Source organism: Labeo rohita, chromosome 24 (genome assembly GCF_022985175.1).
Source record: "Labeo rohita strain BAU-BD-2019 chromosome 24, IGBB_LRoh.1.0, whole genome shotgun sequence".
Classification (NCBI taxonomy): Eukaryota; Metazoa; Chordata; class Actinopteri; order Cypriniformes; family Cyprinidae; genus Labeo; species Labeo rohita.
The window spans coordinates 21157585-21177030 of NC_066892.1; the positions used below are offsets into that span (position 1 = coordinate 21157585).

General features: G+C 36.1%; 2 protein-coding genes across 2 annotated transcripts in view; one reads left to right on the forward strand and one right to left on the reverse strand.

Moving 5' to 3' along the window:
• Positions 1–19446, reverse strand: part of acad11 (acyl-CoA dehydrogenase family, member 11) — an 89979-nt gene that overhangs the window by 17749 nt on the left and 52784 nt on the right. Inside the window, exon 13 of the mRNA XM_051098068.1 lies at positions 17726–17824. Within this exon, the coding sequence (XP_050954025.1) occupies positions 17726–17824 (99 nt within the window). The remainder of the gene's footprint in view (positions 1–17725; positions 17825–19446) is intronic.
• On the forward strand, positions 4762–9866 carry ackr4b (atypical chemokine receptor 4b). Its single transcript, XM_051098074.1, has 2 exons — positions 4762–4884; positions 8293–9866. The coding sequence occupies exon 2, from the start codon at positions 8299–8301 to the stop codon at positions 9454–9456; it is 1158 nt and encodes a 385-aa protein (XP_050954031.1). The 5' UTR covers positions 4762–4884; positions 8293–8298; the 3' UTR covers positions 9457–9866.

Here is a 19446-nt window from a genome sequence, read left to right on the forward strand (position 1 = left end):
ACACACACAATGCTCAAAGCTCTTATAACGAAAATCATTCACAGAAAGCCATAATGTACATAATGAATCAAAGCTGAAATAATATACAGCAAGAGAAACATGCAGAGGCCTGGGGCCAATCTGTGATTCAAGGGACAGATGGGTGTGTCCCACAATCATTCTTTCCTTGTTTATTGTCCAGTATTCTCCAAAGGACATAAGAACATAATATTGGCCAGATCAAAGGAGTAAAGGCTCAGTTTAGTTTGAATGCATAAGTGCTGGATATGATACAATGCATTGTCTTGTTTTTAGATACAAATATATAAACATCCTTAAAAATCTAAATGTACATATTTTATTTATTTTGTTTTACTGGGATAAAACCTGCATCAGACAGCATAAATCCTAAATCCTAAAATGTAACACACAATCTAAGACCGAATCATCTGCATGACATAAATACCAAAACCAACTTACCCAAAAAAAAAAAAAAAACAGTCATACTTTATATTAGGTGGCCTTAACTACTATGTACTTACATAAAAAAGTATAATGTACTTAATGTGTTCATGTTGTATTGCAAAACACTTTTGCCGCTATTGAGGTGGGATACGGGTAAGATTAGGGACAGGTTTGGTAGTATGGGTAGGTTTAAGGATGGGTAAAGGTGGCTAACAGTGTAATTATAAATGTAATTACAGAAATTAATTACTGATGTAATTACAAGCAGGTATTTTTTAAAGTATAAGTACAATGCAAAAACATGTATGTGCACAATAAGTGCTTTGTATCAAATAATTAATTTAAATGTAAGTAAATGTAAGTTAAGGGCAGTTAATTTAAAGTGGGACAAAAAAAAACTTCTTCAAAACAAAACAAAACAAAACAAAAAAACAAAAAATGTTTGCTTACTAGACATTGTTGAATCAATTATGTGATGTCACTGCTCAGAGAATCAAAACGGCATGTCTAATGAGACTGATTTAGTTTAATGGTGATTAAAAAAATGAGTGGGTGAATTTTTATCATTGTAGGGTGGTTGTGTTCACACACTGCCAACACACATTTATTATTTTGCATAATAGGTGCCTTTTTAACAATCTTATTATACAGTCTAATTCAAAATAAAAACAACTGCTCATGCAACGTGTGTAGCATCTTTGAATGGGTTGTGATTAAAATGCAGCAGTTGTCTTTAAAGGGACAGTTCACCCAGCTCACTTCTTTCAGAGGAATACAATCACAGTTATATTAAAAAATGTCTTGGCTCATTCACAAGAGAGTGGTGTTCCAGGTGACGATGTAGGCATACCCAATAATTTCAAATGGCTATAGATACTTTTGTATAGAGGCAGTTTGTTTTTTATAGAGCAAATAAACAATAAATGTGTTTAATAAATATTATTTAAATAAATACATAAATAACCAAGCAACCAGTATCGTAATTAGCAAATTGTCTGTTTAAAAAAAAAAAAAAGTAAAAAAAAAAAGAAAGAAAGAAAGAAAAAAAGAAAGAAAGAAAGAATTTGAATCAGTCATGTAAAATCATGTTAAAATTAAAATACTAAATAAAAGGCCTCAAATTGGAAGTACAACCTGGGCTGTCTTTTTCTGTCAGTTCTTCAATAGGTAGAGCTTGTCTTTCATAAAGTGTTTGGATAATTTTAGTGTTACCCAGCACCAGAGTCAGACATAACCCAGTGGTTGAGTTAATTATTGTGGGGTGTTTGTGCCCACTTCAGGAAAGAGCAGTTCTTAGCACCATCGAATTGATGCATGTCTTTGGTAAAATAGCTAATTAGGGTGTGTTTACAAGACACCAGTCAGCTGCCCACAATTTCAAGATTATTTGCGATTTATAAATGTCACATCCGGAAGAGAGGCGTACGCATGTGTTTTTGGGTGCACATTTGTTTTCTCTGTATCACACTTGTACACTTTTGAGAAATAATCTTAGAACAATTTTCTGACAGTTGCAACTGCAACTTTTTATAAATGAGGCCCCGTGTGATCGTCATTACCAGGAGCAAAAAGTGTTTGACTCCATTTTCAACTCCACCCCTTACTGCTCTCGTATAATCTTGTTGACCGCTGTCTGTAGTTGAACACACCTAACGTCTGTAGTCGAACACACCTAACGTCTGAGAAAGCAGCTTTTATACTAGACAAAAAGAACGCATGACAAAACCAACCAATAAGAACAAGATACATGCAACCTAGGAACCAATTAGAACATAACACACAGACAGGGGTAGCACATGACATGATCACATGAGGGGCAAGGGACACATGGGATATAGAGTCCAGAAAACAAGGGCAAGAGTTCAGGGTGGCGTGCCCTCTAATGGAGCTCATGTGCACTCCAGCCGGCGATCGTGACAGAAATTATCATGCAAACCAGTGGCTGTGTGGAGAATTTTACTAAAGTTTAGAAGTTAATCTGTAAACATTAATTTATGTATAAACTAGTATAGTACAAATTAATCAACATTATGCTGGGTTAACTCAACCCATTATGCTAGGTTAAATAAACAACCCAATTTGTTGGGTAAAATTGAGTTCTGTTCTATATTTACCCAGCCCTTGGATTGTTTTCAGAGTGTTAATAAAATTAAATAAAAATAAAAAACGAAATAAAATAACTCACAAACAAATAAGTTGGGATGTAACCATGGGAAATTAAAACACAAGTACCCACAAACTCCCACAAGGCAACATTTGCTGACACTGTGACTCATGCTTTATGAGAGCACTTGGACCAAACGTTGAATCCACAATTCCACACAGAACTAAGACACACCTTAGATCCAGATAGATACACACACCCTTGAAACAAACACTTAAGGTTCACAATTTCTGGAAAGACTAGTGTTTTTCCTAAGGAACAGTTAGTCACAAGCCTGCATGCATGTTTGTGTGTGGGTGTGTATGTATATGTGCTGGCAACAGTCCTTACGTTAGTAATTCTTCTGATAAAAACACAGGTTGTGTTTCTCAGGGTGTGATATAACAGACTTGTCCTTTCATGTCTGCAGGTTGTCCCCAAACACGCCACCAAACACACGACCGCAAGCTGCATGGTGCATTCCATAACGGCCAGACTCTAATCAAACAAACAAATCACACAGGGCCTCTGGAATGCCATGCACTCTAAAATAACAAGATTAGTACAGATGAGCTACTGCAAGGAATTAGACCAATCAGACGAGACCCTCCATCAGACAGTTTATTTCACCCTTCACAGCTATTATCACCAATGAACATGCCATTCCTTAGAAAAATAATCATTGCAGCTACTTTTCTACGCAAACAAACCAAATGACTGCATTTAGGAAAGAGCTGTTAAAAGACTGTAAAGTTAAATATGCACAGTGATTTCTTGCATCAGTGCCTGTAACTAGTTTAGGAAATATGCCAGTTGGGAAAAATACCTCTAATTTATTCCTCCAGTTCTAAGGCCTTAACCCCATTAGGGCAGCACAAAGATTTAGTTTTTTTTCCTTTCCAAAACTGTATGCATTCTGGTGTGTATAAAAAAATTAAAAAAAAGCTTTTTTGGACATGGACATTTGACTTAATCTGTGTGCTGCGACTACATGAATAATCTTTGTTGCATTAATCAAAATTGTTTTTTTGAGTATACAGTAGGATGATCAGGAGAGTAAATACTGAAATCAAGTGTCATTTTATGTGTTTTTCTTTTCTTTCTTTTTTTTCGTAAAGGGAAAGATTCTTCTGTTTAATGTTCAGCTATGTTTAATATTTAACAGAGTTTCTTTCTTTTTTTCTTTTTTTTAACCACTGTGTTAAAGAGTAGATTAAGTTGTGTTAATGTCAGTGTAGTGACAAGTAAATTCCTACTTGTTTGTTGCAAACAAGTTATTTATTATGATGCCTTGATCTGGAAATGATCTGAGTTAAATGTTCTAGGAGGAGTTTGGTTTTCAAAGAAAATCAAACTGGCAGACAGGAAGTATTAAAGATTATGGCACAAATTTTTATCAAATTGTCATGCATGATTTAAGGAATCTATACTCAAAAAAAGGCTGGGTTAAAACAATCCAATTTGGGTTATTTTGGTAACCCAAAGCTGGGTCAAATATGGACAAACCCAGCGTTGGGTTATTTTAAATGACCACTTGGGTTAAATCTTTGATTCAACATGCTGGGTTGTTTTAATTAACTCAAATATTGATTGAAAATTATCACTTTTGCTGGCTTAAAATGGACCAAAAATAGGTAGTAGCAGTAGTAGTAGTAGAAGAAGAAGAAGAAGAAGAAGAAGAAGAAGAAGAAGAGAAAGAACACTAACAATTACAATAGGTGCCTACACACCTTCACAATGTCTGGCCTTTAACTAAAATGCATGTCTAAAATTATGAAAATTGACTTCTGAAAACTAATTTCAGTAACCACTTGCCATTTATATAACCCTTCTAAAGGAACCACAATATTAGACACTTACACAGTCACATGCAGAAAACAAGATTTTTTTTTTTTTTTTTTTTTTTGAGTTTGAGTTTGACTGCATAAAGTACTCATCATACAAGTAAACTCCTTCTATACAGTTTAAAACAACTTTGTGAGTCTAATGTTATGTTTTGTTGTTATGTTTTATTATGTTATCAATATAATGGAATTCTTCTGTTTGAAAATTATGAGGGAAACACAGAAAGGTAGTCTGTATAACCTGCAAGAGCAGGTCATTCTTTATTTTCTCTAACTCTCTTCTCCCTTTTTCTCTCTCTCCTCTAACAATCTCTTGCTCTGACGCACACACACACACACACACACACCCATGGCCGTCCTCTTGGCCCAGCTGCAATTATCAACAGAGCGTTTCACTTCTCTAGGTTGAAGGCAGCTCTTTCCAGGACGGAGTGTAACTCAGACGCTACAGAGGTAAGACACACCGTTGCATTCGCATGTCATAGTCACATCAAAGCTGCAGGTAACTCAAAGTCAAAAGTTTTGATCGCTTTGATCACAGCAAAAAAGAGGACAGGCATGAGAGTAACTTTAGAGAATCATCATTGAAAGTGGAATATGAACACAGAAAACAAATTTCCAGCAAAGTTACAAAATATGCTAAATTACGCTAATGGACATTTGTTATGCTTTTAAATGTCAGTATTTAGATTTCTCCAGTTGGATTTGTGTAAAAGTGTGATGCATTTCTTTTGCAGTTAGTTTCCTTCACTGTCATCTATTTATTCAAGGCAAAGTCCTGCTTACCGATCTTCAAAAGGGTTTATGACAGGGAAGGTAAAGTTCAAAATAAACAGTGACAGACAAATGTAGGTTTCAAGAAAACATTTTAAATATGACTATGAAAAATGTGCTTGCAAATAAAGCTCTTGTTTCAGTAAGCCAGTGAGAAAGCAGAATGGAATGAGGGGTTACCTGTACAGTGTTAAACTGACAGGATAAAAAGGGTGTAAAATTCCCTGAGCTCCATAATAGACTAAGGTAACACGACACAACACAATTCAAAAGCTGTTACGGATTCAAAAATAAGAACAATAGGTCACCTTTTTACATGCTTATTAAACCTAAAGCCTCAGACACACTTTCTGCATTAACCTGTAACTTTTGAAACAAACTATATACAAAACATTTTACTTTAAAAAAATAAAACATTTTACTTCAGAAAACAAAGTAGATAATAGAAAGAATAAAACAGAACAGAATAGAATAGAATAGAATAAAATACTCTGACATTGTCTGTTGCTAATGTTTGAACATGTTTGTTGCTAATGTGATGAACTACACTTGTGGATATTTGTGGTTCACCCAAAAATGTAATTTGTGTCATGATTTACTCACCCTCAAATTCTTCTAAACCTGTATGAATTTCTTTCTTCTGCTGAATACAAAGAAGATATTTTGAAGAATGTTGGTAACCAAGCAGTTGCTGGTCCCCTTTTACGTCCATAGATTTTTTTTTTTTTACCAAGTCTATATCTTCTTTTGTGTTCAGCAGAAGAACGAAATTCAAACAGGTTTGGGACAACTTGAGTGTGGGTAAATGAAGACTTCCATTTAAATTATATGCTGATTTTGGCAGAAAATATTTACTTAGCAATTACTATAAAGCAAAATTCAAATATAATAGAAATAGTGTATGTGTTTTGTCATAAAAATGCTTTAGTCCATAAGTATATTGGTATATTATTAAGTTTAAAATATTTAGTAAAATTTAAACTGTCAGCAAAACAAAACAGAACAACAACAACAACAATAATAATAATAATAATAATAATAATAATTATAATAATAACAACGTTCAGACATTTTGTACAGCCAAAAAAAAAGGCTATGGCTGAATATGTAGTTAATCATCAGAATTTCAAAAGCAGGAGCCAAACTGTTTCCACAAGAGGAAAAAGTTCCATCCCAAAACAGGGATTTTTTTTTTTTTTCCTGGAAGAGACATGCGGATCATATTTAAATCTAGAACTAGAATGTTTTTAACTAGAATGTTTTTAAATAGTTTCTGATTTATTTTTTTAACATTTGGAGCATAGAAAATGTTATACCAACTTTCTGATTCTCTTTAAGTAGCACAGAAAAATGACTTTACACAGGAAAGTAAATATGAATAGACAATAAACAAGTACAAAAAAAAGGCAATCTGCATTACATATAGATCTTTTAACAGCTGCCTTGCTTATCACCCAGACACACAAAATCAGCTCCACTCGGTGCCCCTATTAAACAAGCATGTGTTCAGCAGATAGAGCAGGTACACTCAGTGGTATGTCCAACTCCAGATGAGCAGCTGGCAAAAGTCAAGGATCTGTGGTTTAGAAATGCAAACAACGAGACAGACCAGCAGTGAGCATTTCTAGGACGTTCACCTAAAAGAGTTCAGGGTTAAATAAACTCTCCCTCAATCCAGACAAACTATAGCAAAGTTACTAAATTTACAATACATCCAAAGCTCAAGTGCCACAAAGCTGCCCTTACACTTTTATTTACATGATTTCTACTGCACTGGAGCTATTGTATATAGTGAAAAAGACAACAACACTGCAAGTGGCTTGGATGTTGTTGGTCAGCCAAGCTGTACACACATGCAGGGAGTTTACAGTCAAAAGTAGATATTTCTGTGTTGAGTAGTGTATGATCTCACCCTCCGGAACACTAACTGAGAATGATGATATGGAAGAAATTAGCAGGATGGTTTTTGATGCAGAACAAAAGCCATTTTCCACGCATTGGTCATTTAAAACATGCGTATCAAAGGTACACGTGTGGATCAGCTGAACTAAGTAACGTTCAAAGATAAAGTTAGTCACACAAATGTGAGCAATTTTTGACTTGCACAAAAGAAAGACGACTTTTAGCTCTAACACAACAAAAAGAAATGCACATTGTGTGTAACTGATTCTTTAGGAGACATTTCATTATTCTTGTGTCACAATTTTGTCACATAGCAGACCAGCTAAATAAGCAGCATTTTCTAGAATCATCATCAACTACACACAAAATGCATACAAACTAAACTGAACCATCAAAGTTCACAATTAAAACTTCTGACCAATTTAAAGTTGCTACTGCCATGATTCAAACTTAAATGCCACCATCTCAGAATTTAAGGGGTTAGGAGAACATTTCCCAGCATTTTGGTGCTGTTCATGCACACTATAATCTCGTAACTGTCAAAAAGATTATTCTGATATGGACTGAAGCCAGCACATGTCCAACTGCAAAGCAATTACATTTAGAAGGCAGTTAATGATCAGAAAAACACAAGTAGTATGTGCAAAAACTGTATGTGCAAGTAGTATGCGTCAACTTTACCCCATCTACCCCTTAGAGTAGTAAAATGCACAAGCAGTTTTACCACTAAATGGAAACAGAATTAAAATGAAAAGCAATATTGTGGCTGATCCTAATTATGCCCTGAATAATGAACATACATTTTTACTATCAAACCAAAGATAAAGAATTCCACAATTTAATAAGGTTTAACTGATTCACTTATTTGTACATTTGTCAGTCTTAAAGGTTTTTTTTTTTTTTTTTTACTTTTTTTTTATTCAAGTTTTTACTTTTCACAAGTGAATACTATTTCAGTCTTCAAACTGCCATGTTTAATTAAATTTGTTGCTTGCTTTTTTGTAATTTGTGAAATTTACTAGCAATATCTGAGTCAAAACTATTTCAAAGTGAATCCTTTACTATTTAAAAAAAATCCTTTTTTTTCTGACCTTTTTTTGTTGTTGTTTCGTTTTATTTTCTGAGCATATAACAAAAACTGAATGAAAACCATTCAATGTTTGTTTCTTTTTTCTTTCTCTTTAGATCAAGATGAATTCCCTTTTGGATTACGACCATGACTATCATTATCATGACTATGACAATAGTTCCAACCACAGTGACTATGACGACAAAGATTTTGAAGACCTCCACACAGTCTGCGACAAACAAGAGGTCCGGTCCTTCGCTGGGGTCTTTTTGCCAGTCGTCTACACTCTAGCATTGATCCTGGGCCTGGCCGGAAACTCGCTAGTCGTCTTAGTTTACATGTCCCATAAACGCTTACGGACGCTGACAGATGTCTTCATCCTCAACCTGGCCTTCGCAGACCTCCTACTGCTTCTTACGCTGCCCTTCTGGGCTGCAGACGCAGTGAATGGCTGGGAGATAGGCACAACCGCCTGTAAGATCACTTCAGCTCTCTACACCACCAACTTTAGCTGTAGCATGCTGCTGCTGGCCTGTATTAGCATAGATCGCTATCGTGCGCTAGCCAGAGGCTCCACCACTGCTAATGCCCCAGCCAGGAACAGTGCCCGCAGGCAGAGGATAATCATGTGCCTCCTGGTTTGGGGACTTGCCATTGTCCTTGGATTGCCCGATATGGTGTTCTACACGGTGAAGACACAGCACTCGAGTGGGCGTAACACCTGCCGGGCAGTTTACCCGCACAGCATGGCGCGGGCAGCTAAGGCAACTCTGGAAATTCTGGAAGTGTCACTGAGCTTTCTTCTGCCTTTTATGGTGATGATGTTTTGCTATTGCAGGGTTGGAATTGTGTTAAGTCAAGCTGCAACAGCTGGCGTACGTGGTGGAAAGAGATGGCGGGCATTTCGGGTGTTGATAGTGGTAGTAGGTGTGTTTCTGTTCACCCAGCTCCCCTATAATGTGGTAAAATTAGTCAAAGCCCTGGATGTGATCTACATTTTAGTAACGGAATGTGAGGTGAGCAAAAACCTGGACCGGGCCAATCAAATCACTGAAAGCCTGGCTCTCACGCATTGCTGCCTGAATCCTGTGCTCTATGTCTTTATTGGCTCGTCCTTCAAAATGCACGTTCTGAAACTCGCCAAGCGCTGCGGGCAGACAGGAAGAGGGTACCGTCAAGGCGATGAACAGCCCACTGTCGAGATTTCCCTTAAGTCAGGCACACAAACTCACACTCACTCTTCGTCGGACAATGAAGACACGAGTACGTTCACCATATGACATGGCAATAACTTAAGACAATGAGGACTGCCAACTATATTCCAGAACATTATTTTAAAAATGAAAGTGTTTCAGTAACTTTGACAATAACAGTCATGTACAAAGTTCATTAAGTCTGAAGTATTATTCAGTTTTGATGCTCTCTGCTAACAAATGTGTCATTACTCAGTTTTAGCTAATAATATTCCACAGAATCTTCAAAATCAGTGCATAAAACTGCAACATTGAAAAATGCACAGATTCCATGTGGGCATATTTAGCAAATATATACTGATCACACAAAAGTGTATATTGAACTCAGGGATCTTGAGTAGAAAAGATACCCTGCATACCAGTTGTTACGTATTTGTATATTATATATCGCCAGTGTAAATATATTTTCAAAATAAAGTATACTTTATCCACTTGGAGTTGTATTGCAGTTTTGTTGTTATTTGGTGGTTTGGAATCACATGTGCTTTTGCACGCAAAAGTCAGCAGGAAAACAAAGAATACAAACATATACAACTCACATGTACAGATTATGCTTTACACACAGGATATAAACCACAGCATCTGATTCTTGTTTAAGTGTGTGGCTTTGAAGGAGACTTTGTGAATTAATGGGAAGGTTATTATATGACAGCAGAGATGATATATTGAAAGAAGATTGGAAAAAGAGGTTCATGAACAACAAAAGTGGTCAACCATATTTTTATTTAAATGGGGAGGGGGTAAAAAAAATAAAACAAAAGCACAGAAGAAGATGACAGAATAAAAAAACTCAAGTTTCTTGTCTTAATTTGCAGGATTTTAGACATTAACAACCATATGTTATGAATTATTAACAGCATTTATGAATTATTAATGTCTGGTGCTTTGAAATTACATTCCAGCCTTTAAGTTCCACCTCTTAAAAAAGAGACTTGAAAGTTTATGTTATTTTGCAAAAGTGCTGATTTGCATGAGGGCACTACAGTTTCAACTATGCCAAAGAAGAGTTTGTGAAAGTGACGCTGAGAAAAGGTGTACTAATAAGGGATGCTTCGTGCTTTTAGAAATCTAGTCATGCTTTCAGAAATCCAATGTTCCGTATTCCCTCTTGACGTTACATGCCAAAATGAAGGCAGGTGGTTGAAAAGGATGGAATCATGATGTTAGCCAAAAGGTAACAATTTTAGAGACAGAGAAGAGCAAATTAAAATGGAAATATACTCAGACTATGCTTTGAAATGGAAATATACTCAGACTACACTGCCAGAGGTCACTCTAAGCAGCTGAAGTAGAGAACAGTTTAACCGCATATGTAAATAACACATGGTGAGGAAAAATTCACTGGAAAAAGACAAGAGGAAAAAATAAAAAAGAATGAATGTCACGTAGGCAGGATTGATGACAATTTCTGTGAAAGACCTGAAGTCAACTCAAGTGAGTCAGTCCCAAATCAGGCGCCAATAACAGTAACTCTGGGTGTGTCACACAGACCACGTATTCAAACGTATTCAGCCTCATAGCTTTTTGATATTGTAGTATCCATTATAAACATTAGTCTGTGTGAGTGTCTGTTTGCAGCAGAGTATGTCTCATTCCACCAAAAAAATAAATAAATAAATAAAAAAGAAAAATTGTGTTGGTGTGTGTAGAAAGCAGAGCACTGCTTAACAGTGGACCTTCACAGTGTGCTCAGAACTGCTCAGCTGTTACTCACTATAATGACAGAATGTTTACTACAAATCACCAGATTTCTCCATTTGTGAGTGGGTGTTTAGACGCAAGCATGACCTGAATGTAACATCCTGTACAGGATGTAATGACACATGAAGACTTTACACAAAGTGCCATTGTTTTATCCCAAAAATCCTTCCAACCTTTAATTAAAAATGGAGATGCACCAATGTATCAGCCAACAATCAGCATCGGCCAATAAAAGCAATTTATTTCACTATCGGCCATCGGCCTGTCTACATCAAACAATTGTAGCGCGCCTAGCATCCAATAATCACAAAGAGCTCTGTGCTTTCTTACATCTGATAAGTTCAAATCCTGTATATTCTATCACGAAAACAATGAATGCCGTTTTGATGCTTATAAATGTGAGGAAATGCAGTTCATTAGTTAGCTATAAAACAACACTAAAGAAGAGGGTTTTTTTTTTACTTAATGTATTTATGAAGAAGTTTATGTTTAAGTTTATGGGACATTCTACCAGAAACGTACATTATTTTATTATTATTAACAAAAGTGGCTTACATTTAACCCATCCATTTTCACCAGTATTATTTGTGATTTGAATATTGTGAACGGTTGTTCCTCGTTTGCCGTGCCAAAAGCCAGGCTTCGGATGCTTTTACCTTCGCTTTTGAATTAACGACCGGTCACTTTTTACAAGAAAAGATAATTGTCTGTTGTGCTTATATCTATTCACTGTTTAAAACTAAAACAAATGCTTAAAAGACAAACTAACTTGTTATAATGTTAATTAACAAAACGAATAAGACAAATAAGATGCATGGCACGTTTAGCAAACACTGAGAAATCAAATTAATACCATTTGAAGAAAGCCTCCATAGCGTAACGTGACATAAACAGCTAAGACAAAACCAATATGTTTACCTTCTCTGGTTTAAGAAGCGTTTTTTTTATTTTACTTTCGTTTGAAAACCAAATCCTCTGTTTCGTCGGTTATCATTTGTATTCACGCCATTTTTGCCGCTCGCGCTGATGCGGCGAGCATCAACCAGGCTCTGCTCCCAAATCGCTCGCACTGAAAGCACCACTCTCACTCTCTTCATCTGATCAGAAAAATCTGAGTCCTGCTGCACTGTCTGCAGTGCGCGCTTTATGCGTGGAGCAAAGCAGACGCACAAATGCGATCACCTCAAATTTTAACTCGCACATTCTCAAAAACTGTCACAGTCTAGAGCCCTGAAAATTATAGGGTTCCCTGTGCAGTTAACAGCATGGGTTAGGACAGCTTTTTTTTTTTCCTTAAGAAAATCAAACTATCGGCATCTGCACCGGTATCGGCCGATATCATTCTGAATAATCGGAAGAGAAATTCAGTATCGGTGCATCTCTAATTAGAAATGTTATAAATCCTGTCATCCAAAGTTTCTTACAAAACAGTTTACAGGCTGTTGGGATGCAAACATTGGAGCACTTAATTATTAAGCAAAATATAATAATAATAATAATAATAATAATAACATTTTTGGATTCACTATATGCAACGCCACGCCAGCAGAGGGAGCCCTCACCCACTGACTCTCTGTTACCGCTCCCTCTGCTGCTTCTTGGGTTACTTCCTGTTTGGTGGCCATTTAAGGAGGCCTATACCAAACAGGCCTTGCGAAGTATTGTTTTGCCTGTGCGGACTCTACCAAGCGTTTTTCCCTGTTTTCATTGCCTTATTCTTGTTATCTCCACGGTTTTGTTTCTTTGCCATAGTTTTGTCTCGCTTCATTGCCATAGTTTTTGTCTAGTTTCACAGCCTTGTTCATTTGTTACTTTGGATTGCTCACTGGTGTTTTGACCTATTGCCTGTTTTACTGAATTACGCTTTTGCCTTGCCTATGTATTACTGTTTGTTTGGAGATCGACCCTGCCTGTCTTGACTATGTTGTGTTCAATAAAGCTTGCATCTGGATCTATCACGCTTCTCAAGAGTCCCGTTACACTATAATAATAATAATAATGTAAAAGTATACAAAATATAATAAATCTGAGAAATATTATTTTACAGTAAGGGTAATTTAGTTATACATAATATATCAAATAAAACTGATCACAAATGTATTTTATATTATTTAAATAATAACTCTAAAAGTATACATAATACATTTCAGATATATCATTTGTGATACGATCTAGGAAAACCCAACACATGGTGAAATTTGACCTTTTTTAGGTTTTGATACCATATGAAAGCTTTCCAAAACTAGAACTATTTATGGCTATCTTAAATTGGCTGATTTTCAGGAGTGGAATTTTGAGAAAAACGGGTTTAAAGTGAGACGACTTTCACTTTCACTTTACAGGTATAACGAGAGCTGTCTGTCAAGTTAGGAGCACTATACTGCATCACTACACAAACAGACTAAGGTTGTTTATCATGCGCATAGTCTCCAAACTTTTGATCATCCATTTTATGTTTAGATAGCATGAATAATGCAGCCTACCTTGTAGTAAAAGCGAGCACAGCGCAACTGTTCGCGCCCTGTGCATAAAACAGACTGTCATCGGACTCCTCCTCTTTAGTAACTTCATCATCCAATCCTTCATCTCTGGATGTGAAATAGTCACATTTTTATAATAATATCATTAGTTGTTCTCAGAAATGTATTCTATTTTTTATAAAACATTAACAACAACAATTAAATTAATAGAGAAGAGGGACTGATGAAGGACATCATAATGCAGAACAGAATGAGAAACAGTGTATTTATAGTATTTATTTATGCAAAATATCAGTTTGCTGATAAAATGAGATGGTGATTAATAAAATTGTGTGTTAAGTAATTGCGTGTGTGTATGTGTTTAACTACAACTCTCAAAATAACTGCACTGTGTTCATTCATTAAGTCACACCAGAGGCTTCAGCATGCACATGAACACATCAACCCACACAGTTATTTGCCCTGTTCTTTCCAGTGACGGTAATGGTGGTCTGGAAGTCATTGCGCAAAAAAGCACAAAGGGGTAAAGGAGCTGTGAAAAGTTCAAGGCCACCAGATATGAACAAACTCTATCATAGGCCTGAGAGCCACCAAAGGAAATTGGTTATCCCGAGAGAGAAAAGTGAAAAGAAAGAAAAGAGGAAAAAATGTGGGGGGGGGGACATTGAAAGGACAACTAGTTCAGCTTTTGCATTTTTGTGGCTTTGTGGATGTAGCTGAAGCACAAGAAAAGGATATGAGAATGGTTGAAAGAGAAACAAGAAGGCCAGGGGTAATCAACACAGCTGTCTATTTCTGTTTTTGTTAATGTAAAATGTACACAGGGTTCATTCAGAGAACAATGAAAAGTACTATGAGAAACTATGAGGAAGACAAAAAAAAGTTTGCATAATCAGTGATAACAGAAGACTGTACTGACCAAGTACATGTCTGGATAAATGGAATTAGGCTTGGAAACAACTTTTTGTGGTTCCCACATGCCACAAAGATCTGGAAAAAAATTAAGCTTGGTGATACTACAACAGCCCAGAAAAAAGTATCCAGATGGATTTGAATGGTTAATACCTCTCACCTCTACAAGCAAGCAAATTAAAGCGGTCATGAATTTATAAATCAAATTTTCTCAGATCTTTTGACATGTAAGAAATCACTGTTTTGGATTTTGTCTTTGTATGAAGACAATAGTGCAACAAAAAACAATAAGGCTGTAGACAGCCTGACGTTAGATAAGGAGAAAAGACTGAAAGTAGCACTGCCTTCCAAAGGATCCTGTGCTAGCAAAGTAACCAGTGCCAATTCAGGAGGACTGGGGGGGATCCAGGACCCCCCATAAGAAGTAAAAAAAAATAAATAAATAAAAAATAGACTTAGGGGGTCCCCCAGATATTTTAAATTGACTAAAGATAACAATGACAAAACTGACTGAATGCACACAATAAGGATACAATCAATTCATTAATTATTTACATTCATACATGTGACTGAAGTATTGTATATTTTTAAGCTATCTGTCATATCTCTTTAAAATGTAAACAGCCCTATTTAACAAAAAAAAAAATGCTAAGCACATGGCATTATTGCTTGGCGCCGCTCCGGCAAAGCTAACTAAGCTCACAGTAAGGCTGGCATTGTGACATTCTCAGTTGTAAATAAAATGTCAACTAGATGGTCTACAGTGACCAACAACTACTCTTCCAGCAAAAAGCCAACATGACGATATGAAAAACCAAAAGTTCTTATCAATAAAACAATGCTTGCTTTTAGTGGAAAAACAAACCTGAAATATTCAACAAGGTTGGCCTACAGTAAACTATACTTTCCGAAGGCTCTTAGGTAAAACGTGAAGTGTTAGGGCAATGACTGTCATTACCCCAAAACTGCCTATGATTAACAGTTTGAAATTCATTCCACATGTCTCAACAATAAAGATATGTTTAGCAATCCCCAAAACTGATGGTGGTTTATGATAGTAAGTGAAAAACACCATCTGTGCCTCTCCTCTCAAAAAAAAAAAAAAAAAAAAAAAAAAGGAGATATGGAGCTTTTACACATGACAGGCTCATCTTGTAACCAAATGATTTGCATTTGTCACACTTATAATTTACCCTTTGTACTGATGATGAATCTTTACATCTGTGCGGGTTAAATTAGGACAGAGATAGCACTGGAAAGTTTGTCCCACTGCTCGGGGACACAAAGATCACATACTGTACGCTGATGAGATTTTTTTAAAAACTCCTCAGAGACACACAAAACAACTTTGGTGACAAGTCAGATCAGACAAAAACATCTCACTACTTGTCACCATTAATATCTGAAGATATTTTTCCCTTATAACTTTGAACCGACCACCCATAAACTTCATCATCTACATCGTCTGTTATATGTGTTTCCAAATCATATTTCTGAGAAACAAGATTCACAAGGCAACAAAATAATATGGTTTCAAGTGAAAACTGGGGCTTCAAGTGTGCAAACTTCTACATGCAATAGTAGTGCTGATGCAAAGACACTAATAAAAAAAAAATAAAAAAAAATCTTTTTTTCTTTTGAGTTTCAAACATTTGCAAGTCATTTTACTTCTGAAATGTGATGCATGTCTGTTTTCATTCAGTTTTCATAGAAATATAAATGAAAAAACAATGACTTCAGCGATGAGGAAGATTCAAAGAAAAAAACTATTTTAATTGCATTGTAAAATGTTATATTTTTCCATTTCTAGATATAAATAAAATAATTTATAATATATAATATCATTTTATATAGATATAATTTATTATTGGTCATACATTTTTTCCACACCTTAATAATTATAATAATAATAAAAATTTAAAATGTATAAATTAATATAGCAACCATAGTTTCACAAAACATAAGTTTACAAAAACATGCTTTAATTAAATGCTACATAGTGGAATTATGCATATTGAGGAAGTTAAACAGGTCAATTTCGGTTCATGTCGACATCAAACACTCATTAGCATAAAAATAAAATGCTGTATAGAACTGAGATTTGCTGGAGCAGTCTAAAGTCAGTTTAGACTTTATGAAGTTAATTTGGTGTGATGATACAGAGAACAACAGGCCTTTGGTCCTTTGTCGTGCTTTGAGAATGAGAATGTCGTGCTTTGAGAAGGCCCCGAAACCACAAAGACCCACAGCTAGAACCATCTGGAATGTTCTACAAGGGACAATGTCTGAGAAACAAATACCAAAGCAACTCTAAACATCCCATACAGATTGAAAAACAACCTTGGGCATCGTAAACAGAATGAAATGCAAGTTTAAACCCTGATCATTGATGTTATCTCACTGCAATAAAAAGAGACTTGCATCACATAAAGATTGTTTTTTAATCTTTGTGTCGTGCAAGTGCTGTTCCACACGTCAACAAAATGCAATTACGCATGCCTGCGGTCAGCTTTCCTAAAAATATAAATGAAAATGAAAGCAAGAAAGGGTGCGTTTATAGCTCAGAGGGCAGACTGTTCATTTCAGCTTATTCAGTTTTGAAAAAATGAATCAAAGATGATTCATGATGATTCAGTTTTCAAGTGGACAATGAGGCAAAAAAATAAAAAATAAAAATAAAAACTTTTACCAAATTATGTTAGCCTGTCATTTGCAGTGGGAAAATCCTTCAAAATGTGACTTTTTCTTAAACTTGTCAAAAGCAGGAAGAGATGATGGGGTGGCTTATCCTCGCAACTCAGTTCAAGGTCTCTGAAGCTGAAGGCGGGAACTTCGGCTAACTGGTCTGTTTCTGCTTTGCCACCCGTTGTGATCGCTTTCAGTTCCTAACTCTGTTTATCGTTCACAGATTCTGCATAGCTGGTTTGTGTAAACATCTTAAATGGTTTTAAATGTCACGCCAGTCATCGAGAAGATTTGGATGAATGTGGTTGTTTTATGGGATGAATCATTCTGGTGATATATTTCTTTATGTCTTTGTGGTAAGATATTGGTTAAAACACTAAGGCTAAGAAATCTAATCTCCTGCTGTTCAGTGTCCCTTTTAACGTGTTTATTCTCCACAGGAGAGAAACCCTAAAAATCACAATTTATTTTCTTGACAACTGACAAACAAAATATTTCCTTGACTTTCATATGCTTACCGCTGCTCCACCACTTTTTGCCATTAATGACAAAATGGTCTTTGTCCCTGTGAAGAGTGCACTCCATGTTTGTGGCATCACTTGAAGCAACATCCGGTTCTAGAATAAAGAAAAACAGACAGAGTACTAGAAATCATTTTAGGAAAAAAAAAAAAGCAGTGAAGGAATTTTATTATTTTTGTCCACCAAATTAATGTTATGTGGTTCAACAATGCAGGAAAAAACAAACAGGAAATTAGCTATTTAATTAAGGAAACGATTCCTGAAAACCAGCCAAAAGATTCCTGAAAACAAAAAGTGTAAATTGTCCACTTACAAAGAGGATTTTGGGTCAAATTAAGCAGACAGGATCTGTGCCTGCAGGGGAGGGATGTCCAAGTTATAGAATCTAGCAAAGATAGACAGCAAAGACCAGGCACAAATCTCACCAACAGAAATCCCACTGGACCACGCCCAAGAGAAGCATACAAAGAACTGTTCTGAATACCTGAAAAGATCAGAGCATTCAACATAAACTTGGCGAGCCCGCGCTGGGCAGAGTAGATTGTGACCCTGCTCGCCATCTGCAACAGGGAGTGGGCAGAGTAGATTGTGACCCTGCTCGCCATCTGCAACAGGGAGTGCTAGATGGGTGATATATTGAGCTCTAGGGACCCCAGGGTCCTAAGGACTATAGACAAAACCTAAGTCAGAACAGTGTGAGCCCGCCATATCTCTTGGGAAAAAGGAAGTAGTGGCTGTAAACACCTGACTCGCTGTTTGCTAGAGAAACCGTTTCCACAGCTCCTTTTGCAAGCAATGTTTGTACTTCGGACTGGAGAATATCAAACCGTTTGTGAGGGGTGGTGAATCTCATGTGTAAACACACTGGTGGATCTAAGTGCTGCGGGGAGAGTGAAACATGCTGGACCTGTGCCGGCGTGAGATCACTTAAACCCAGATGAATGATGATGTACCTAGGTGTGAGGTGGCTACCAATGGTCAAAATATTATAGACAAAATAATAATGATTAATATAATGTCAAGTATAATGTTTGCAATACAAAAGAACCATTCCATTTCCATAATCAGTCCTTTATGGGATGTGTTATATATATTGGAGTCATCTCAATAACACAGACGCGTTACTTTATTTTATTATTGTTCATTTATTTTATTAAACCGGGTAAATTACACCTTTGATATTTTATGTGATGTCATGATTTAATTTCGATATAAACAAAGGCGTATTACTGTATTTTCTTTTGGCATTTCATTTATTGCATACCTTTTAAAATCGCGTATTGAAAAAACAACAGCAGCAGCAGTATGGTGTAACTACATTTATTTGAAACACGTGTTATTTGGTACTCGTCACCTTATCTCCACTCTTTTTTTTTTTTATTCATTTCATGGAAAAACCTGTCTCGGATGTTTTACATCGCTTTGCATAACTCCAGGTCATCGACACCAAGCTCTGTCGCAATTTTTTTCTAGGAATTAAATACCTTCTCCAAATCTTTAAAGTCTCTCCACGAGCGATTGTACAGGCAAGGATACGTTTGTACGAGCTCAGCCATTCGACACTCCAGTGTATTCATGTTGCTAGTGACTTGGTGATGTTGTTCTCCTGTCTGACCTCTGTTGAATGAGAAACAAACCGAAAAAAAAAAAAACTGCACGTCAAAAAAGGTAGAGTTCCCGAACACACCCATTGATTGCTTAATCACCATGGTAGCTCA

Bases quoted from the DNA above. Each gene is read 5' to 3' on its own strand.
- ackr4b (XM_051098074.1), top strand. From the start codon at position 8,299: ATGAATTCCCTTTTGGATTACGACCATGACTATCATTATCATGACTAT.